The sequence below is a fragment of the Stegastes partitus genome, unplaced genomic scaffold (genome assembly GCF_000690725.1).
Source record: "Stegastes partitus isolate 25-593 unplaced genomic scaffold, Stegastes_partitus-1.0.2 Scaffold1084, whole genome shotgun sequence".
Classification (NCBI taxonomy): Eukaryota; Metazoa; Chordata; class Actinopteri; family Pomacentridae; genus Stegastes; species Stegastes partitus.
This window is the reverse complement of record NW_007578815.1, coordinates 18,441-42,488: the sequence shown is the minus strand read 5'-3', so window position 1 is coordinate 42,488 and position 24,048 is coordinate 18,441. Positions and strand designations below refer to the sequence as shown.

The 24,048-nt window shown below is 41.1% G+C and overlaps 1 protein-coding gene across 1 annotated transcript in view; it reads left to right on the top strand.

Annotated features, from left to right (window-relative positions):
• Nucleotides 1–10,866, top strand: part of ntm (neurotrimin) — a 61,775-nt gene extending 50,909 nt beyond the window's left edge. The window contains exons 4-8 of the mRNA XM_008295911.1: nucleotides 1,261–1,389; nucleotides 4,067–4,187; nucleotides 4,392–4,543; nucleotides 6,643–6,678; nucleotides 10,345–10,866. Of these exons, the coding sequence (XP_008294133.1) occupies nucleotides 1,261–1,389; nucleotides 4,067–4,187; nucleotides 4,392–4,543; nucleotides 6,643–6,678; nucleotides 10,345–10,445 (539 nt within the window). The 3' untranslated portion in view covers nucleotides 10,446–10,866. The remainder of the gene's footprint in view (nucleotides 1–1,260; nucleotides 1,390–4,066; nucleotides 4,188–4,391; nucleotides 4,544–6,642; nucleotides 6,679–10,344) is intronic.
• The last annotated feature ends 13,182 nt before the right edge of the window (nucleotides 10,867–24,048 follow it).

Genomic DNA, 24,048 nt, shown 5'->3' with positions numbered 1-24,048 from the left:
TGCACATATTGTGAATTTATTTTTAGTGCCATTAGCTGTGGAGAGGCGTGGATTTCATGTGTCAGTCTGGACGACAGCTGCTCCTGCCGCTGATATGAAGTTACCTGCCAGCAAACTGACGCCTGACGCGAACACTTTGAGAATCAGCTGACAGCCTCGTCTTGATTAACTCTCCTCTGAGGATTCGCAGCGTCGCTTTACCTGACACTGTGGTCTCTATTGGTGACTTGTGGTATCCTCTTTTGAGAGAAAGGGGGAACAAAAAGTAACAGAAATGGAACAGAGTGTAACCTGCACTTTCATGCAAACTCTCCTGATACTCCCCGTCAGGTGATCAGCGTGTCACTTAGGACTTGTCTCCGTAACAGCCTTCCCAGGTGCGACTCGGTAATGCGCCTAAACCCAGCAAAGTGAATCCACGTGCAATTTATTACTGTCACCTTCCAAGCATCTTGGGAGGAGGCTTGAAGTCAATTATGTCTTTTGTTCTGTACGTTGAGTGCTGTATTAAGTGTCTCTGTCAAGCGTGTCAAATTGATACAAGAAAAAGAAGCAAGGCTGGCATTTCCCCTGTTCGTACGCTCGTATCTCAGTCGTAGTTCTGGTGAGCTTCCAGGCTTGAGACACACACAAAAACGAGCAGACTAGGAAAGTTTTGACAGACAAGTGATAATGAGTGGGGGGGGCGTTGAACAAAGCCCTAATCACAAAGTGTTGTAACATCCTCCAAAAATGTCAGTAAAGCTCAGAAGCAGCCTGTGTAAGCGCTGAAAGAAACAACGCACAAGTATGAGAGGAATACAGAATTGGACACATGTCATGATATTTACCGCTGTACGTTTTGACACACATGTAGCTGTTTGAATTTTCCCTGACATGGCAGATCAGATTTCTACAAGCATTACCAAGGATCTGTCTCCACTCCTGCTGCTGCTGAGCTTAGATCTTTGATTTCTGTGTCGGGAGTTGGAGCTGAACTGTCTCTTTCTTTGGTTCCTTTTTTTTTTCAAATACCAGAGCGATTGTTACTGCTGTACATCATAGTTCCAAAGTCAGCACAGCTCCAAAGAACTACATTAATTACGACTTCACCAAGTATCCATGAGCCCTCATAATCAACACCTACCTCCTTCCTCTCCGTGCGGCAGCGAGAAGCCATGCAGCGGCACGGAGTGTGAAAATGAAGCCGTTGACTCGTCACATTAACTCTGAACGATCCTCTCCGCTCTCCTTACACTTTGTCTGTGGGATCTTTCACAGGGGACCTGGCGTCGGACGACGAGTACCTGGAAATCCCGTCCATCTCCAGACGGAGAGCGGGGACGTACGAATGCACAGCTGTCAACGATATCGACACAGATGTGCAGACCGTAGACATCACGGTCAACTGTAAGTCCGTTGCTGAATTTATCCAAATGATACTTTAATATTTGCATAATTTGATAATTGTCGGTTAAGGAAAAGCACCAACTATTTACTGATTCCACTCTTTCAAATATGAGCCTTTCTTTTGCTGCTTTTTTATTTCACTGTGAACTGAGTGAGGGTTGGATAGTTAATTAGGGGGGAAAAAAGATATCATGTTGGACTGTGGGAAATTAAGACATTTCATTTGATATATATTTTGTTGGCAGAAATTTGGATAATTACAGTTCTCTGTTCGATTTACAAATGAATTTACAATATAGCATGATGCTTCTAATTTGCTATGAAGAGGACTCACTGAGCACCTTATTAGGACGGCAGTCAAGCCAGGTCTCCTTGCTCTCAAACCATCTCTTCAGTGCTGGAGAATGGTCAGACTGCACCCATTAGGGAAAAAAAAAGATTTGTTTGTATTTCCTTAAATAAATTGCACATATGCAGCGACAGTTTTCCCGCAAAATAATGTGTGGAACTTGTTTTTGTGGAGCATTTGCATGCGGTGAGGGGAGCAGCCTGATGCATGATCCAAATCTTCATCAAAATGTTGCAGCCCAGCATGTAGATGTCTGCTGGTGGTGGAAGGAAGAGAGAATGTATACGATGCACGGCTCCAGTTCAGCCTCATGAGTCAGACGTCTCGCAATCTCTTGATATCATGGATTCCACAACATGTCGGACACGTTGTTTTGAGATTCTGCGCTACGATGCCATGATTCATCACTTTCACTGATTTGTGAGCTGCAAATTCATGCTTGCAGTCTACAGCTGTACCATATCCGAAAGGTGGATTTACATACGGTGACTGAAGTCCACTGAGCTGTCCGCCATGAAACCAGTCTGAGGCCTGGTCCACACGTAGCAGGGTTTTTGTAAAACTGAATATCCTGCTCCCTCCGTCGAGAAAAACACTAACACACCACCTCGTTTTTAGAAAAGAATTCATCCACACCTAACTGCATTGGTGCGTTTTTAAGCACATTCATATTCTACATGAGGATGTAAGAACTCCAACGACAGGAGCGACGACCAGGACGTATGGAAATTGTCACGCCATTCCTCCGGGAGCACGATTTCCGTCTCAAAGTTCTCCCACCAGCTGGCAGTGCGTCCCGGTCTGACCCAAAACCGGCGTCGGTGTCTTTGACGGAGAACATGCCTTGGACGTGGAATGGCAAGGTGGCGGAAAATAACGTCGTCCTTCGCCTGTGTTCTTGTACGTGGAGCGGTATCTGGGCCTGGACCAGAGACAACACGGTTCTGAGGGCGTCCACGCTGTTTCCAAATGTAAACACAGGTCGCATATGTGATGTAAAGAACATATTTTGACGCAGGCAGTGACGTTTCGAAACCTGACGTCCACATGCAGACGCATAAACGGAGGATTCACAGATCTTCACTTTGGTCGGAGGTTTTGGAAAAATCGTTTTTAATCTGCATTTTCGTGCAGATGACAGACCACATCATAGAAAAATATCTTCGCTTTGTGAGATACCCTGCTACGTGTGGACGAGGCCTGAGACGACTTTTTGTTTGGCGACCTGGTGCGTTGTCCTGCTGGAAGTAGCCAACAGAAGATGTAAACCGCACATGAGGGACACGGTGAGCAATGATATGCAGACAGCCTGTGGCATTCAAACTCTGCTCGGTATTAAGAGACTGAAGGTGAGCCAAGAAAACAGTCTTCACAGCATCACACCAGCAGCAGTCTGCACTGCTGACACAAGGCAGGTTGGGTCCATGAATACAAGCTGTTGATGCCAAATTCTGACACAACATCTGCAGCCTCACCAGAAGCAGAGATTTATCTGATCGGGTTCTATTTTTTTTCCAGACTGTACAGCGTTGATGAGTCTGTTTCTGTGCAGCCTCAGATTTCTGCTCTGTTCAGCTCAGTCGGTTTGGCCATTCTCCTTTGATCTCTCTCAAGGTGTCGCTCTCTTGATGTTTTCAACTCATTTCAATGTAAACATTAACTAAAGCTCCTGACCTGTGTATGCAGAAGTGTATGCATTGCAATCAGCCTGCAAGAATGAGCAGGTGGGATCCTAATAAAGCGCTCAGTGAGTGTGCCACATATCATTTCAGTATTTGCTCCGTTCGTGTCAAGTGATTGATTTCATAAAATAGTCACCTGATTTTTATCTGATAACATATATAAAGTCCTTCTGTAATTTAATTTTTCAAGCGATAATGCAGCACATGATCTAATTCTCCAGCTAATCAGCTGTACTTACCGTTTTATAGTTACCACATAGAGCCCCGAACAAAATGTGAGAATCCGAGTAGTAACTAAATGCCAGTTCCCACATTATCCTCAAACAGCTAACAGCTAAAATCTATTTAACAAAGTGTCTCTGCAGCAGGAAAAAAGCAGAATGAATGGTATCATTAAAGCCTGAACAGTTAATTTCCTCTCATCGGCCCCTAACACTATGCACTATCACCGGTGTAATAAAAATTGCGCATAATTTGAACTCATAATTCCTGTTCACTTATTGTTGTGCCGAAGATCACAGCCATGAATCAAGAATCCTGGCTGAAGAGGGGGGGAAAGTGCCGTGGCCTCTCTCCTGATATGCTTGACTTGTGCCGCCTTGTAGTGGTGAACACAGCGCTCCAATGTGTTGCTGCCTTCTTGTAGATGCTCCAACTGTGTCAGAGGGCAGAGACGTCGGAGTGACTCTGGGCCAGAGAGGAGTGCTGGAGTGCGAGGCTGATGCAGTGCCCGAGGCAGATTTTGAGTGGTATAAAGATGACAGAAGGTAATGGGTTTTACATTTGCATTTTGAGCAGGCAAATGGAAGACATGAAAGACTATTTGTGTGTGTGTGTGTGTGTTTGTGTGTGTGTGTATCAGTCTTGACCAGTTTTCACCACAGTTATTGATGGTTGCTGATCCAGTCATAAGGTGTCAATATGGTGGCTGACATGTTTTTGTTTGTTTTGTTTACCGCCCTCACATTTAGAATCCTCAATGGTTTTGATGGCATGGAAATCGTCAACACCGGATCACTCTCAAAGCTGACATTCTTTAACGTGTCTGATGGAGATTATGGTAACTACACCTGTGTCGCCATAAACAAACTTGGGAGCTCAAACACAAGCTTTCTTCTGTATGGTGAGTACATTACCAGCACTAATGAACTATGAGTTATCATGTGTTGTCCAGTTTCTATAGCATATAGAAGCAAAGATGAAAAGCGCTTTACATGCAGCCATGAGCAAAATTGTACATACGCTTGTAGAAACCATGTATATCCTGGTAATCTTCAGTTTCCAGTGACTCTAATTCTTCCACGATGGAACCACTGGATCCCATGTTGGTTCTTTCATAGGTTTATTATAGGTCTTCTGGAACTATGACAGAATCTGCTGGGTCATAAAATATACATAAAGCAACTTGACTATTCAGTTTTGGTGATGTTGTGTATCGCACAGCCTCCTCTACAGTTGACAACAGCAGCTGACCTCTCCGCTGTAGCCACAAAAGTCTAGCAAAGATCTGAAAAGGCAAAACAATGACTTAAAACAAGACAGGAAATTCACTTGAAGCCATTTCCAAGCAGCTACAGATTGCAAAATCAACTGTGCAAACGGCTGTAAGTATATAGCGCCTGCTACAGTTGTGTCAGTGCCAGGATCATGAAGAAAACACAAACTATCACCTGCTGCTGCTGCTGCTGAGGGACAGTCGGAATCACCGCAAAAACATGTCTGCAGTGTATTAGAAGCTGCTGGAACACGGTTGTCAGTGTCAACAGTCAAGTATGTTGCACATCCCCATGAGCTGAGAGGCTGCCGCTCAAGTCCTTCCTCTAAATTGGCACCCGGAGGCTCGACTGAAGTTTGATCACATAGACAAAGGAAAGGCCTTCTGGAGGATGGCTCTGTGTTCAGATGAAGTGTAGCTTTTTGGCCACTATGACCTGAAAGAAGGTGAAGCCTTTAACCCCAAGAACACCAACCATACCGTTAAGCATGGCGGTGGTAGTATTATAATCTGGGGCTGCTTTGGTGCTTTACACAAAGCAAATAGAATAATGTAGAAGAAGGATTACCTCCACATTCTTCAGCAAAACCTTCAATCACCAGCCAGAAGGTTGGATCTTGGACGCATTTGGGTGTTCCAACATCATGATGACGCCAAATACACATCAAAGGTGGTAAAGAAGCGACTAAGTTAGCAAGAATGAAGGTTGTAGTCTGCTCTCTCCAGAGTACTGACTTAAACTCCATCAAGAACCTGTGGACTGTGATGAAGAAACAAGTTTGTGTCAGAGAGCCAATTAATTTAGTTGCACTGTATTAATTTTGCGAAGCGGCATGGTTAAAGATACAACCGAAAGTTTGTGGACAGCTACCAGAAGGGCCTAGTTGAGGTGAAAATGGTCAAAGGACATTTAACTGCATATTAGCTGTACGTATAGGTTTGACCCAGCAGAAGACCTGTAATCAATCTATGGAAGATTTTTTGTTTGTTTTTATTTTCTTTTTGTGACAAAGGTGAATGTGTTTCAGTGATTCCATCACAGGAAAATAAGAGTTGTAGGAGCCACTGGACACTCAAGAATGCCGTACTGTTCATGGTCTTTACAACCTATGTTCGCGAGATGACAAGCAGCAAATAGATATTTGCCCTCACCACTGAGGTGTCCCCAGATTTGTGTGATTTGACGCTCATACAGTTAGATCAGCTGAGACAGTGTCGGGGTAAATCATAATGTATTGAATGATTTAAATGCAACCTGTCTGAGGTCTGAACGGCCTTTTTCTCATACAAGCATTGCAGAAGCGTGCTGTCATGAAGCCATAAGGAACAATAATGTAACAGATAGTTGTGTATGAACATTAAAAAGCTTTCCTCGATTGATGAAGCTGTCGTGGTAAATATTCTATGTCTTTATCAGGCCCGTCTGCTACCTCACAGCACAGACATGTTCCTGAAATCTCCAAAACTGTCCCTAAGATCAAGAATGAAATGATCAGTTTATCAATGAGAATTAAAACGCTGTAGCTTCTTCATTTTACAGACGACTTTATGAAACAACCTGCACTTAAATGAATAGCTGTTTGGTCTCACCAGTTCGTAGCTGTGCTGCCAGAGTGTTAGAAACTATCGAGCAGCCTACTTCTCATGCCTTTCACAAGTGTTGTCAATGATGTGTTGCTGTTCTGTTTCCAACATGTTGCTCTGTTCCATTTGTTCCTCTGGTATAGTGGTAATTGAACCCACTAGCTCAACGCTATTGCAAGGTTAGTATTCTGCGCCAGCATGCACTTCAACTATCGTGGATCGAAAGTATTAACAGCATGCTGGAACATGTCAGACATTGCCATTTTCACAAGCTGGAAGTTAGGCCGCCGCATTGTCTCTCGTGTTATAGAGAGAATGTCTCTGCTGCAAATCAGCCAGAGAAAAAAAAATCATTTCTTTGTTCTTTGATCCTCTCAGAATCGTACCGTTTTAACTCTGTTCTCTTTATGAATTGACACGATGGAGCTGTTGTGTGGCGAGCGCTCAGCCTTTGAAGAAGAGAAAACCGAGACTCAAATGTCATGTGAATCTTTGTGAAAATGGCCAATGCATCCTCTTTTTTTGTTGTTGCTAACTGTGTTTCATCTTTCTCATTCCCAATCCTAACCGCCTCTCTGTGTGACGTCGGCTTCTTTTTGATTTTTTTGCATGCTCTGTTTTCAATGTAAGTATTTATCATTCTCACTCTAATCATTAGCATGTGTGATTCTGTCAACCTGTACAACCTCAACAATAAATAGCAAACGGAAAACTGCTGCAGACTAAAATGTTTCTGCACATAGTGAGTGCAGATTGTGGATGAGCCCTGTGAGTGGTTTCAGAAGCAGTTCTTAGAGATGTGCAGAGATAAACACCTCACCCTCCGTGTCATTTGATGCGTCCTTGTGACTGCCGGTTGCAGCATCTTGTCGGCAGACCCCACTTCATTAACACAACGGAATTGTATTATTGGCTTTGATTTTGACTATGAGTGAACGTCATTATTCTAATTAACCATATGCAGGATTAGGGATAATCCACTGTGGCAGGGTAATTGGATAGATGCCCCAAAGGAAACTGTGGTGAACTCATGGAAATCCAAGGGAAATGAGTAGTCATTGTGTTGCAGGCTTCAAAGTTTAAAAAAAAAAGTCACTATTTGCCTTCGATCCTCATACGACACGTTCATTTTGATGGAATTTGCCTCATCTCTGAAAGGAGCATGATGAAAATACGACTTGTTTTTCTTCATAAAATGCATCCTACAAGTGTATAGTAGTGTAACAGTGGATTCTTGTGATTTCCACAGAAGTAGAATACCATTTAAGAGGTTGGTATTTTACACAAGTACCCAAGAGTCTACTTTTAATTTTTGTTAAATCTCCGTGAAATAAGATTAAGCATGTGTTTTTATTTGAAGCTTCCACATTGATTAACATTTGTTAAGTGAGCCAGTTTTGAATAAATAGGCCAAACGTACATAAAATGAGTAAAAAACAATAAATCCTTCCAACATCTGTCCAATGCTTGTACACATTTAACACTTACACATGCACCATATGCTTTAATACGAACATACATCGCTGAGAGAGATTAGCGTTACATCTGAGAAGGACCCCTGTTAAAACTGAAACAAAGCAAAACCTGGAAGTCAAAGCTTCACTTTAAAATATTCCCTTGAGTTTCTTTGAGCAGCTCTCAGTACTAAGAAATGTCCTTGTTAACGGATAAAGAAAACAAAAAAACACCCTGCTTTAAGCTATGGATGCTGTGCATGGTTCACTTTTAATCCCTTTAAATAAGAGTTTTTTGCTGCAGACAATGTCATTTTGATCATCACACTTCAAAACAGCTGCTCTCTGCAGCCTCGCTAATGGAAGCTTTTACTGTAAATATAGGTTCTTTTGTCGACCAAGGTTGCCTCCTGACTCCGGTTTGTTTTATTCATGCCGCATTAGGATTCAAAAATGAAACATTTCCGATCCATCCAAGTCTGCTCGAGAAAACAAGCACTGACAACATGATGCTTGTCAGTTTTGTGTTGACTCTGGCAGAAATGCCCTCACTTTTGTCAAGTATCAATCTCTGAGATTAAATCAGACAGTTACAAAACCACCATAAGTGTGTTTCCCTAACAGCTTCTGTATCTGAAAAATAAACAGTTTAACAGATCTAGGCAGGTTTGACTGCATGTTTTATCTGTAGTGAGCTAATAATGGTGTGTATATTAGAAGCACAGTCTGAAAACAAAAGAGGGCCTAGGATGGAACCAGGAGGTATCCCAAAGCACCAACAGCATAGTCTGTATTTGGCAGTTTCACAGTTTTGTCTTAAAATGAACTTCACCCAACAATCAGCCAATTTCCTCCTTTTCTTTAAATCACTGTTTTGCTGAACTGCTCGTTCGCTGCATGTCTTCATCCCAAATCTGTCTCCTACAAATTGTACAATACTGCTTATGTGTTCTGTGTTTATAGGGGGAAAAATAGTTGTTTGAATGGTAATGAAGTTATGACTTGTGACTCAAGTCAGTGTTGACTCTTGTGTTAGTTCCAAATTAGAACCGTTGAAGAAGTTGCCAGTGAATACCAACACACATGATCAGTTTCCATCAGTTTCTTAGCTATGACCTGAAATTGTGTGTCCATATATATATATATTTATATATTGGGAAAAGATAAGCCAGACCTCATGTTTGGTTACTAAAAATGTAAAACTAGTTTATATCTTCTGGGAGGGAAGTTTGCTTAACCCACAGATTCAGTCACAGCTGTCACTGGTCATAGTGCTGTGAGATTCCATCAAGTTGTCTTTGACGTTGACCATATAAACACTTTGGCTTGAAACCAGCAAGAAAAGCAACTAAACTATCATGTTGATGCCATCTCACTAATGAAACCATAAAATCCATCCCTCCTTATTCCTAAATACAGTCGTGACTCGATAATCTGACCCTTAACAATCCAAAAATCTTGCTATCTGACAGGTTTTTAGGAAAAACGAACGGAACCCATTAAAAACAGTCTTAACATATCGACAGCCTTGGATTCTGACTCCGACATGACATTTTATGTCACAAATAAGGATAACGGCGTATTATCTGACTGAACAATCCCACAGATTGGCTACGTTCAGACTGCAGGACTTAATGCTCAATTTTGTGAAATCAGATTTTTTTTGTGTGAGTTTGTTCACATTTCCATTTAAATGCGACTTGTATGTGATCTGCTGTGTGAACTTCATACGACCCAAAAGTGTCCCGCATGTGCAGAAGAGGACACGATGACGTCACACGTAGTGAGCGTGCTCAGTGTTTACGGAAGTAAACACGGATGGTAATGGTGGAGCGTATCCACCACTCACAGAACTGTGACCGCTAACTAAACTGGCATCAGCAGCCAAGTACTGACTGTGCACTCCGGCCACTTCCACCCCATCGGAGCGCTTCCCCAGGGTGGAAGTGACCAGAACGTGCACAATCGTACCGGTCAATTAGGCATGAAATCCAGTGATGCGTCGTGTTCTAACAACACACTAGTTATTATAACAACTATAAATAATAAATATTAACAAATTAGCCTTATATCATCAAGCCCTCCTTGTATCTCGACCTCCATCTTGACAATCTGACATAAAAGAAGGTTTTACATTTAGTGTCGGATTATCGAGGCACGACTGTATTCTAAATACTGTCATCACTGTTATAACTATGATCCCTTTTAATTAAGTAACTGTTACCACAAAGCTTCAAATGTTGTGTCGTTGAACTGTTCTCAGCAGATAGTGAGTTTCTTTAATAACTTACCTCCAGTAGTGCAAACATGAAGGAAGAGTCCATCATCAATGGCCAAACTTACTGTTTGTGTTTTTTTTCTCTTCTTCTGTTTTTTCTTCCCTCCTGTCAGGACCGAGAGCAGTCCAGGATGGCAGCGGCGGTGCGATGGGAGTGCACTCACACACCTGTCTCCTCTTCATAGTGTTTCTGCCCTTCCTGCTCAGATTTTGAAGAGGAATGGATTTGAACACAAGTGTTTTGTGTGTATGTGCGTGCGTGTGTGTGTGTGTTTGTGTGTGCGCGTGAGTGTGTGTGAGTGTGTGTGAGTGTGAGAGAGTGTGTGTTTATTTTTTTTTTCAACCGGAACCATAAACTGATGCACAGCGAGTGCATGAAATATCCTGCAACGTATTGATGTTGACCCACTAAATAAGTACGTGATAAGTTTCTGTTGGGTTATTTTTTTTTCTTTGTTTGTTTCTTTTTCTTCTTAGATTTCAAGGATGTAACAAATGTTTCACCTTTTAATTGAATTTTATTGGATATTTTTGTCACTAAATTATATTATTCTGGATTAGCTCTTTTTATGTACACATCTCGAGAAAAGGAAAAAAAAAAAAAAAAAAAGGATTTCTAAATGTGATTTCTCTTATTCAAATGAGTTTGTCTTAATTTTTTAGCCGCATTGCATAGTCATGTCAACTCCAGGAAAAAAAAAGAAAAAAAAAGGCAAATTTACAGCAAGTATGAGAGGTGAATGTTAAATACCTCAAAGTCAAACTGAGACAGCGAAGCAGAAGGAATTTAGGTTACCCCGAGGCTGAAAGCCGAGTATTATCATATTTTAATGTATAATAATTATCATTCAGTCTGGTTGTTGAAAGCAGAATTGTTTTTGACCTTCAAGTGTTTTTGTTCTCAGCGTTATAGTGATATACTTGCAGTTGTGTTAATCTTTTTCATTTTATTATTTTCCAATTATGTTTAGTTTTAAATATTTTTGTGAAGAGAAAAAGCTGTAATTATTTAGAACAAATACTCTAATTTTCTTTCTGTTTTTTTTTTTTTTTTCTTAATTGGTACCAGTTGTACACAAAAAAAAAAATCAAGAATAATTATGTTAGAGTTAAGCAATTAGAAATAGAAGGGGAAGTGAACTCCGCTCGTGTGGAGTCAACATCTGACAAATTTATTCATGCTTTTGCTACCTGTTCGACCGTCATTCACACATGATGCCATTGTCTGAGAAAATGTTCCAAACCAGCAGCACATGAGGGTTAGAGACCAATCAATACGATCATGTTAACAGAAAATAAACACTTTTTTTTGCATGTATTTAGACACAAATAACCCAAAGACTTTAGCAGTTTATACGATAACATAATTCACTGTATTCTTGTCTCAGCACCAAACAAAACACACTTTTTTTTTTCTCTCTCTCCATGTTTTAACATAAGTGGGGATCATTTTGGGGGAAAGAAAAAAACATCATCTGAAACCTTTAAACCAAAATGTACAGCGTGTGATTCAGACCGTGAGACGTCCATCCTGACTTTTTCTCGCTCTTTATTGAAACAGGGCTTTACTGTACAATATGCGAGGAAATTGCAATAACAGAGATTGATCAGAGGGTCTGAGCAACGAGGCCACAACTGTTTTTATCACTTGATATATAAAGCTTGCATTATCAGAAAAAAAATACAGGATATATGAGAAAACGAGAAAAAAAAAGTGATATCTTTGGTGTTTTATTATGGACAAACATCGGCGCCGACACCGCAGGCATTATCGCAAACAGAACCTCCGTTACCATACGTTGTTGTGAGCGTGAGGATTTTATGCAACAATCAGTAACCTCTCAAAACGCAACGGCGAGAATTAACGCAGCTCATTTTCTCTTTATTCACCTTCTACGACTTAGTGAGCTACCGGCCTTGTAACGAGGGAAGAGACGTCGTTTTTTTTTTCTACACTGCCAGTTTCTATAAGAGCTGCACTTCATATCATTTTGCTTTTTTTTTTGTTAGAATTCCATTAATGGCACCAAACAGGAACAGCAAATTAAAACAAATTAGTGTCTGTTTAGTGGCGGGGCAATGGTGCAGCTCTTATGATCCCACAGCTCTGATTGAGTGTGTTTTCACATGTAGTTATTTTTAGATGAGCCCCGAAAGAAAGGAACGAGAACCAACGATTATTTGCTCTTCATGTCCCAACTTTTACTCTCTCGAATAAAAGTAAAAGAAATCATTTTTCCCTGGGCTCTGGTGAGGCGCTAGTCCATCAGCCACCTCCACCTCTGTTTTCCTTTTGAACTCGGCCCCCTTTGTGGCTGAGGTTTGTGCTCCTCGTAGAAAAAAAAAAGAGCCAATATCCAAATCAAAGAGGCATGAAACAGATAGGGCCATTATTGAAATTGATCAGGGTAATCATCAGCTGAATCTGACAGGCTAATCATGGTTTGTTTTCACACACGAGACAAAGAGAAAGAGGGAGATTGCGGGCTATTATTCATCTCCAGCGCAGTGATGTTTTGGAAATGACATGGTAATTATTCCATCCTGGCTTGAAAGATGGCACCGCTGATCTCACGTCTATCCCGCGCAGTCATTTTGCCACAAGATTAACCGCACTTAAGATGAACTCCAGTCAGATCACCTGCCAGGGAGGAGGTCTGCAACTGGGCCCCTTCGTGTCAGGAAAACAATAACTACTGTAAAATTACCTTAAAAGAGTTGCATGTGAGAACAACTTGCCTGGAAATATGAAAACACACAACTCACTTGTAAGACAGCTCACTGCAGACACTATTTCTGTCTACGTTTCCTTTTGTACAACATCCAGTAACACATAGTAAGTTCATTTATTTTTATTTTAATATCTCTCCCAATTATTTAATAGCACAGCAAAGTATTTCTGCTTGTGCCCTGTGGTCAGAGGTCAGTGCAGACAGCTGGGTGTCTTTAGAGTATTGCTTTGTCCTTAATAATAATTCTGACATTTTTTGTTTATTTTTTATGATATAATATCGAATGCAATAGCGCATAATTTGTCTAGCCAAGCACACTAATACTGAGAACAAACCCATTTAGATCTATACAAACCAACAGGGCTGCTCTCAAAATACAACATCTTTATTTTATAGGTGTCACCCCCTAATAATCCACCCAGTGATGTCATTAGGTCACTATGGCTGCGATTCAAACCAAAACTGTGAACCTATCATCAGTTTGATTTTAGAACCTCGCTAATTGTCGCTATCAAACAACAGCCGTCTTTATTTAGACGTGTTGTCATAGAACAAAACTGAGCTGAAGACACTGCACAGAGGGAGCGGGGAGTCTGATCTGTGATCTGAGAATGACGTGTTCGGCCTTTTCAGCGGAGACGGAAAACAGTCAGCGCCGATCAGATCACAGTTGGAAATTCCGCTGGATCGCATTTCCTCAAGTTCTGGCCTTGGTCTGTACCACGTATAGCTCAAAGAAAGACATAATCTTCATTTCCTTGTTCTCAAATCCCCGCTGTTCCAAACGTGTAAAAAGAGAAGCATGTTGAGAAAACCCATGCAGGCTGCCTCTTTAAAGGCTTAATTTGGATTGCTTTCTGACCTGAGGCCTTTTGTATTACTTAGCGCCAGTGTTCTTGATGCATTATGGGCACTGGTAGCCTCAAGGTTAGACAAGCTGGCTTGCGGAGCAGTTAAATAAACACAATCACATTACGTTTAGTGAGACAGTGTAATGTTTTGTGTTGCACAACACGGCTATTTGCCATGTTATGGCTCATTTAGTTGAGAAAACTCTAATAAGCTCTCAGTTGGTCCTCGCATTGTCCTGCTGTTAACCGGACTCACCCTCCATTGCAGAACTTAAGGGGATGTACAGTCGGGAAGAAAAGTTTGCATACACTTGCAGAGACCATGTGTTTAAAAAGTGACTCCTACGACTCCCAGTGTTGTCTGCTGCAGTCAAGACCTTCAGGATGATGATTTTAGGTTTTCTTGAGGAATGTGCTAATCATACTCATAGACTGTATAAAAGATGGACGTAGCAACCGGCCCTGAAAAATGAAGCCAACCCGGTAGTGTCAAAAACCTTCGTCCACTAGCTGCTGGCTCCAAAAAGCCCTGGCTCCCATAGACTTGAATTGGAAAAGAAGTGATCACAGATCACCAAATACTGCATTCCTCCAGCTCAGGATTTTTTTGTTATTAGTTTTCATAGTCAAATCCAGAGATCAGGTGGCCAATCTGAAAATAAATCAATACTGAATTTTTAAAAAATCGTCAACATTTTGCGGGGCAAGGGGCGTGGCTGGCTTGATTGACAGTCGACAGCGACCATACAGACGAAGCGAGCAGAAGGCGGTAAATGTGGGCGGGCAGAGAGGGCCCGCCTCTCAATCCGTCTGACCAATCACTGCTCCTATGGCTCCGCCCCCCTCCGACGATTTTTGCATCACTGGCTCCAAAAATCCAAGATGTCAACCAGGAAGTAGCAAAACCCTGGCTTCATTTTCTCAGTACAGAAACCAACGGGTGACGTCATGGTAGCTACGTCCATCTTTTATGCAGTCTATGATCATACTTCTTCATTATTCCATTTACTTTGTGTAAAGCACCACCGGCAGCACAACAGCCCCACAGCATTTACTGGTGTCCTTAGTTACATGCCTCACCCTCTGTCCTCCTCTCCAACATGGCCAAACAGCCACATTTTTATTTCATCGGACCACAGAACTTTTCTCCAGAAGGCCTTTGATTAGTCCAAGTGATCAGCAGCAAACTTCAGTTGAACCTTAAGGTGCTACTTGTGGTTGACTGTGGACACTGACACCTACGTAATCTTGACACAACTGTGCCATACGCTTTATACATACAGAGGACTTTGGGATCTGTAGCTGCTTTAAAGTTTCTCCAGGTGACTTTCCTGACTTGTTGAAGTGCTTTTAGATCTGTGCTAAGCTCCTCAGACTTTGTGACTGAGCCTGGTGGGTGCATCCAAATGTTATTTAAATGGAGTCACCAGCTGCAGTCAGAAGTCATTACTAACAACCACACCAACACTGATCATTCAAGTTGCTTCATATATATAGTTTTGACTCAACAGATCTATCAAAGAAAGCTAAAATCTGCAATCACTGGAAATCCAAGCCTGCCGTGATGTCCATGGTCTGTACAAGTGTATGTAAACCATGACTGTGACAATCCCACAGTGCGATGATTTCACTTCTTTGTTTAATACAGCGGGTATGAAACCAGTCACTTCACATGTTAAAAGTTCAAAACTGAACTTAATTACTCCTCACCATGCTGCATGCTTCCAGCAGCTGCATATAACATGCATCACAGTCCGGCAAACCCAACCCAGCAGGAGCTGACACACCTATTCCAATGAGAAAAACTTCCACAATTGGAAATAATTCATCATCTCGTAGACAAACAGGAGGCAGTCGTACTCTAGTTTTTACTTTTTGTGTGGCATTAAAAAAAAAAAGTCAGCCTCTCTGCTGTCTTGTTAGAGCAAATGCAAATGCTTTCAACTCCCACCAAGCATGACTTTTGAAAAGGATATGCAAGTCCTATTCAAGCAAAACTTCTAATGATTAAAATCTAGAAAACTGGGGAGAGGATCTTGGAAATTCGCTGGTGAAATATTTCTGATCCTCCTCCAAAGTTCATCGATGAAACCTCACTGAGAAGGCATGGGCACACATAACTTTTCCTGTTTTTGACTGACTTCATTCAGTCAATTCTGAACCACAGCCCATGAAGGCTTTTATGATGGCAGTAGCATTGCATATTTATGTTGATATGACCAATTCCATTGTCTGTTTGAATATCGCAGAGGGATTGAAGGACTCGTTCTCTATCTCAGCCAAAACAAACATGGGCACAGTTGGGAGATGGGCTGAGCAGGGGGGGAAGAAAAAAAAGGCGATGGGTGTATTTCTTTTATTTGTCTCCATATGTGCAAGGCAAGAAAGCAGTCTTTAAAGAAATTTGGATACCATTTTAAACGACTGAGCTTGTATTGCATCTACCAGATAGTACTATTAATTTTAGGTGTTTTGTGACATTTGTGTGATTTGCATCGGAGTCCAGACGACATCTCTTTTGGATGTGAACTTTGGTTGGGCAGGAGGAATCAAACCTGTTGTCCCAGCTGCCAGGAAATTACCTTAGCAGACGCATGTCTTAGTCTCACAATCAGTTTGATTTGTTTTGGATGACTTACACCACTAAAACTCTGCCCTTGGCCACGCCAAAAGTTCACAGGGCTCTTCTTTAGATGGGATCCTTCCCAATGTGGACACCATGTAATTTGACTCCCTGCATTGTAAAGGATTGTTGGTTCATATGTATTTTCTCGATGAAAAGTGTGTGATCATATTTAAGACTGACAATAATAAAATGTTGTATCTTAAGATCGTGTGTTTGGAATATATTTTTGGTGTTTTTGTTCAGTGTCAACGAGGTGCAACAAACTCTTACCATATAGCACTTGCCAACCAGACTTTTCCTTGGTGCACAAGCAGCAGAGTTCCCTGCAGTGGCACCTATCCAGAAATAAGACAAACCTATCGATTTTCCTGTCCCTCAGAAGTCCTGACCTTGGACTGAGCTCATTGTGGTCTGTCCACTACATTACCGACAACTGCTAACTGCAGTTCTCTAAACGACACCAGTGTGTCTTCCAGGCCCGAACAGTGTATTTTAAAGGTTCCGGTACATCAATTATGTACAACCGCAGCAGGAGGTCTACCATAACACTCTGAATGTGTTTCTCATCCTCCCCCATGAATGCTAATTGCATACTGTAACTGCATGCAAAAGCAATTTCCTGTTCTCATCCATTCACTTTATAGATGGTGCATATAAAAATAATAAATGGTTTCAACTGTGAATTGTCACTGGCTGTGATGCTGATGACACGGAGCGATGTTACGCAATGCTACCTAAATATTGTAAAGATGTGTCCATAATGTGTACAGTACTTTAGGTTTCGTCCTTTTTATTGTAGTTTTTTTTAGCAGTGACAGAAAAAAAAAGGCTTGGCAGTTGATACCCCACTGCTCTACTTCAACCTCAACAAATATTTAATTCATGCAAACATCTGCTCTCAGCAGCTGAGTGTTGCTCATTACACCAGAGACTGAATACGGTGATGCTGTTAAAAAGATAAAAGATATCTCTTTGCCTTATGTTAAAGGCCAAAATCAAAGCTAAGATAGAAATGCACAGTTTTAAGGCAATCCGGGGCTGCATGCATTTTTCAGGCTGCGTTGTTCTGATACACAGTTTGTCACTTAAGAACACTGAAACTGATGAAGTATTAAAGGGAAGCAGTTAAGCCCAAAATACTCTTACAGCCAACAGAGTCAAGGTTCGTGGTGAAGCGAGGAGACGGCGCGTTCACTCGAAGCATGTTGGATTTGGAGTATTTGGATCCCTGATCACACAGGGGCCGTGATGATATCTAGGTCCTCATAGAACAGTTTAAGGAGCTAACTTGGTTGTTACTCATTCAGGGTCTGATTGAACAACACTGAGCTCCACGTGAAAGCACCGCAATTAAACTTCCAAACTTAAAGAAGCAAATGGGGCGACTGATGTACTGATATGCAGTGTTTAGCGCTCAAAATCTGGCAGGACCAAGCCTGGACTCTGTTTATTCTCAGATGAGAGACATTTAAATGTGAGAGTAACCAGCAAGATACCCAGTAATGACGGTCCTCCTCTGGATGCAGCTTGTGAGGAGAGAATAATCAATACTAAGAATCCGTAGCCATGGTAGAAGCTCTGTTGGCTGCTTAAGAATGTGATGTCATACAATAGCTGATGAGCCTTTACCTCAGAGCACAAGATGAATCTATGGCGCCAGTAGACAAAAAGACGAGTATGTAGAAAATGTGATGGCGGTCCATCCAATAGTGGATATTTCAGTCTGGAACAAAGGGATGGACTGACATAGACCAGACTGTTAGCATGGTTAAAATAGAAAGAAAGCTGTTTCTCTGTTATGTTCATTGGTTCTACACACAGCTGTCGAGAAAAAATAGATAAATACAAAGTGCCGAAGTTTCCAGAATCACCCGTCATGGCTAAGACCTCGTCCACATGTAGCAGGGTGTCTCACAAAACCAAGATATTTTTCTACGTTTCCTGTCATCCACATGAAAACACAGATTTACAGATTCTTTCAAAAACCTCCGACCAAAGTGAAGATCTGCGAATCCTCCGTTTATTCGTCTGCATGTGGACGTCAATAACCGGGTTTTAGGTTTCGAAACGTCACTGCCTGACAAAATATAATCTTTACATCACATACCTGTGTTTGCATTTGGAAACAGCGTGGACGCCTGTTATGAATTAGGTTATGGTGCTTTGTGTGTATATGTATTTATTTGCTTATTTAATTTTTCACCTAGTTCCTTATTTTACTAGCAGCAAGAGGGCAGTGCTGCCATTTTGAGTTGATAGATGTGTCAGCTCAGGCCTGAAAGGAGAAGAAGGCTTCATCAGTGGGTCCTGACCAGGTGTGTTCTCTTGGTTTGCTGTTCATGCCGGTGCAGGGAGGAAGGTCAGAAATCTTCATTGTACTGATGACTGCAGAGACGCCACTGGTATGTAGAGACAGTTTCAAATGAATTTAAAGGATGAAACTGTAACTGGTAATTTGATTTATGGTGTGTTGGGATTTTGGTTTCCAGATGTGGTTCATGTAATGAATAATATGAAGTGTTTGCCAATCATTTTGATTTGGAATTCTTCAAATGTACAATTTAAATTGTTGTTGATGGATTAATTAGTTAATATGGGTTTGTGTTTTTTTTATTTTTAAGGTTATCAACTAGCAAACACTGATTCCTTTCTGAAAAGATTAAATAAAAATGGAAAATGAGTGGAGTTGACCAGCGTCCTCTGTGGTCTTCAAGTCGAGTTTAGGCAGACAATTGAAGTTCAAAATCCAAATAACTCGACAACGCCCTCAGAACTGTGTTGGCGTTATCTCTGGTCCAGGTCCAGATACCGATCCACGTACAAGAACACAGGACGACGTTGAGGACGGTTATTTTCCGCCACCTTGCCATTCCATGTCCGAGGCAGGTTCTCCGTCAAAGACACCGGGACTCACTGCCAGCTGGTGGGAGAACTTTGAGACGGAAATCCTGCTCCCAGAGGAATGGCGTGACAATTTCCGTATGTCCCGGTCATCGGAGTTCTTACGTAGAATATGAATGTGCTTAAAAACGCACAATACGGTTCGGTGTGGATGATTTTTTTTCTAATAACGAGGTGATGTACGTTAGTTTTTTTAGATGTAGGGGGCAGGATATTCAGTTTTACAAAAACCCTGCTACATCTGGACCAGGCCTAAGTTACAAGGATCGGTGAATAATTAAACCTCCACGCTCTCGCCAAACCTCTATCTAACCACTCGATTTGAGAGTCCACGCTTCCATTCTCCAAAGTTTCGTCATCTTTGTGAACTTTTTAACTATATTTCCGACCGAAGTCAACAAGCCGTAGGTATGAGCTAACCTTGCTTTCAGTATCTGGTATACCTTTCTTAGTTTTGGCATCATAACCTTTTTTTTTTTCCTGCCTGTTTAAAACTTGTCTGTGTACCTTGCTTATTCTGAACTCCTGAACTCTGGATAGTGACTGGATGCAGTAGCAATCCAGGGTCGGCTGTGTGTGAAAAAGGCACTCTTGTAAGAAAAGATGAACTAGCCAGAGGTCATTTTGAATAGGTGGCCTATCTCAAGCTGAAGAATTCTCCTTTTTCTTCATTTTTCCCACTCGTGTTTCTGTTATTTAAGTTTCCTCTGACTTGTTTGTTTTACTGTATTCTTGGTGTTATTAATACATTACGTAGCCACGGGATGTCTTGTTTTACCCTCCTGAGACCCAACATGTCTTTTTGGCGTAAGTCGTTTGGGAAAATAATCATTATAATATCAACAGTACCAGTGCTAATATTACTACTGTTATTATTTTTATTATCATTATTATTATTATTATTGTTGTCATATAACTATATACGTAACAAAAATAACAAGGAGAAGAAAAAGAAAAGATAAAAAATCACATTGTGCTCCTTTGCATGGTTATGAGAATGGCCACAGGGATTTGATTTTATTATTCTTCATGCTCCAACAGCAGCCCTGTCAATCAGCTTCCACCATCGTTCCTGCTTGGACTCTTGTTGGTAACCTGGTAACCAGTTGCAGGGAAATTGACCTGATTGACTGGCATGTACAGCTGGTGGTGGCCTTGACCAAAGCCCGAGGCTGTGGCTCTGTTGCTAAGGCATTCGCTCGAGACATGAAGAAAATACGAGTCTCAGCTTCTTCTTCTCTTTATGATAAATATTTATTTGTGTGCTTAACGTTGCTGTTGAAGTCAACGTCGTGATACCGCCGCTGCTGTGTTTAGCTAAAAGTTTCCCTGCTTTTAAACTTGACTAAGAAAATATTATGATCTGAGAATATGTTGACCAAGAGTGGATTTAAAAGGGAAAATACTGTGAAGCATCAGATGGGTTGTCATGAATTTTTGTTCAGACATTCAGGGCAACAGGGGATAACAGTTGCTGATTCTGATGATTGTCTAATTTTTCCTTTAGTGGCGCCATCATGTTGATATTTTCTTTAGATTGTCACCACAGCTGTTGGGATGGAATACCATACGATTTCATTTTCCCTTGACAATGAATCCCAGAAACTAGAAACTATCAAGCAGCATTAGCAACACGACCACTTGATTGGTTAATAACTAAACAACTGTGAAGCATTCCTAGTAACACTCCTATCAGCCAGAACTGTACTTTATTTTTAGTTATCAATTTTATTAAAAAAAAATTCTGACATGCTAACAGGCTAAACTAAGATAGTTGAAATCATTCTCTGCCAACTATGGAAGCGCTGAACTGCCACTCCTCAAAAAAATAAATGGATCAGTATCTCGTTATAACGTGAAAGGTTTCTCGTTAAACGAGACATTATCACGTTTTAACAACATACTAACTTATCATGTTATAACGTGATAAGGTTTCACGTTGGTCTCGGTGGAGGAGGACTCCTGTGCTCTGGTGGTGAACTGGTACTTGGCCGTTGCAGTGACGGCAGGCGACACCAAGGCCGCCCTGAGCGATGCCCCTCTGTTGAAGTTTCTTCAAAATCGTCGTGTACCAGAAGAAGGCCTCTCATGTATGGAATGTCACCATGTCTCAACCCAGGCATGAAGTAGAATTTAATCAAATCGTGTAAATGAGCCATATTTCTCCGTTTATCCGTGCTCCACCTGCTGTTTTGATATGGTTTCATGTTAGAACGTGATAAATATTGTCTCGTTATAATGTGAAATGTATCTTGTGATAGTGAGATAAAAATGAATGTCATTACGAGATAAGTATTTACCTCGTTATAACAAGAAACTTTAACGTTATAACGAGATACTGGTCTATTTCTTTTTCTCTTTTTGAGGAGTAGCAGTTCAGTGCTTCCATTGCCAACGTGGTTTATGTTCACCTACTAACATTCACATATGCAACATTTTTTCCTATAAAAGATTAATAGCAAATTGTACCATTCTTACAATGAGGACAGTCGGGAGCGAATTGTGGTTCAGGTGCCTGTAAAGAGGACAGAAAAATTAAGGCAGTGTATTTTTTATTCATTTTTTGTGTGTGTGTAAGAAATTGCTGTGGTATTCAATTTAACTATTTTTTATTTATTTATTTTGCAAATACTGCCAATTCACAACATACGTCATCTCATAGCACTTAACATAGTAAGGTGAACGAATTTAGAACAGAGAACCCAACAACCTAACGTTCCCTCAGGTTTCTCTTTGAGTGTCTAAAAATTGTCTGTGCTTTGAAATTATCTATAATTTGCCAATTTTGATTCTGAATGAGCCGATAATTTAAAACAGATCAGCAGAATTGTTAAAACTTAAACCAAATTTCATGGCAGTTGTTGCTCCATCTCCCTAAAAATGTGTTCATATGTTTATATGCTGACATGCTATGCCTGGAAAGTTTTGTCTTATTTTCTTTTTTAATTAAAGTGCAAATCTTCTAATAATTGCTTGCTATTGGTTAAGGTTGTCAAACTCACCATGTTTCCCTACAAAAGTGTTTTATTAGTGTAACACATGAAACTCGAGGCCAGTTTTCCACAAGTGTTAAATGAAAAGTAAATAACCTTGGGATCTACAGGTCAGAACAACTCAGCAGTACTTTGGAATCCATCTCAGTGTCCCCACAACCTGGACGGCAAAACTTTTAATTTTAACTGCTGTCATTCACCTTTTTTTTATTTATTCATTTAATTTTTTTTAAAGGATAAATAACTGCCTCATAACAATAAGTCGGTGACACTGATGTATTAAAGCTCTTCTAAAAACTCCCAGAGCTAGTCTAATAAATTTGATGCTGCAGAAATGAAGCACAATCAATTTAAACAGCGATACCAGGCAGCCTCCACGTTAAGTATACGAATCTCAGCAACCTGCAAAAAAAAAAAAGATTTAAAAAACCTGCTAAAGATGGTTGCATTTTAACAACATGTACAGTCAGGTTCCCACCAAGGTGAACACATGCAGGATGTGAGCTGTAGTCTAACTGATCTTAAAGCGTCCACATTGTAAACGAAACATGCTCTATATGTATGAGTTTAGCTTCATATAGACAAGCAAATTCATTAACAAGCTCAGACAGCAGCAGCGATCTAACAGCACACTGCTGGAGGACATACTGTAAATACTAATTGTCAGACTGTAGGCACAGTGTTTGTGTTGCCGAGCGCCCACTTAGAGGCCCATGACAGACATGTAAGCACTGGAGGAATGTCTCGCTGTCTACCTTCTAACTCCCTGTTGGAGCCATCTCATCCCCCCCTGTACTCCCTCCACTAGATTTCTACCTAATTAATGTCAAAATGAAGTAAAAACAATTAAGAATCTGTGTCCAAAAAGTTGTTGATTTCTCCTTCCACTCTCACTGATTTTCTCTCTCGTAGAGCCACGCTGATGATCTTAGTGGCTGGTAAACACAGTTTGATCGGCCTGATTGTCTCCCAGGACTGCCGGGTGTGCTGCAGTTAAGGAGGGGGGAGAACAACCGAGGAGGAATAGTGCAGCGTTTATTACAACCAAAGAGAATAAAGTCTATACTGAAAGCAGCCAAACTGCAGCTTACTGCGTGTAAAATCTGATGAAAGTGCGTTTTATCGATTTACAGTGAAATGTGGGATTGCCACATATGAAAGGATTGGTTCAGTGTAGCCTCATGGTGATAAAGTGTCTGCTATGAACTAAACCAACAATCTTCAGCTTTAGTAAAATAACTACTTGATAATCCGACCCTTAACAATCTGAAAACCTTGCTATCCGACATGCTTTTAGGAAAAATGAGCAGAAGCCATTAAAAATATCCTTAACATACCGACAGCCTTGGATTCTGTCTCTGACATGACATTTTTGTGACACAAATAAGGATAACTACGTATAATCTGACTGAACAATCCCACAGATTGGCTACGTTCAGACTGCAGGACTTAATGCTCAATTCGGATTTTTTCGTTCGTTCACATTTCCAATTAAATACGACTTGTATGTGATCTGCTGTGTGAACTTCATGCGACCCAAAAGTGTCCCGCATGCACAGAAGAGTCACATGCAGCGAGCATGCTCAGTGTTTAGGGAAGTAAACATGGATGGTAACGGTGGTGGAAACAGAACTGTGACCGCTAACTAAACTAGCATCAGCAGCCAAGTACTGCCTGTGCATTCCGGTCACTTCCACCCCGTCAGAGTGCTCCA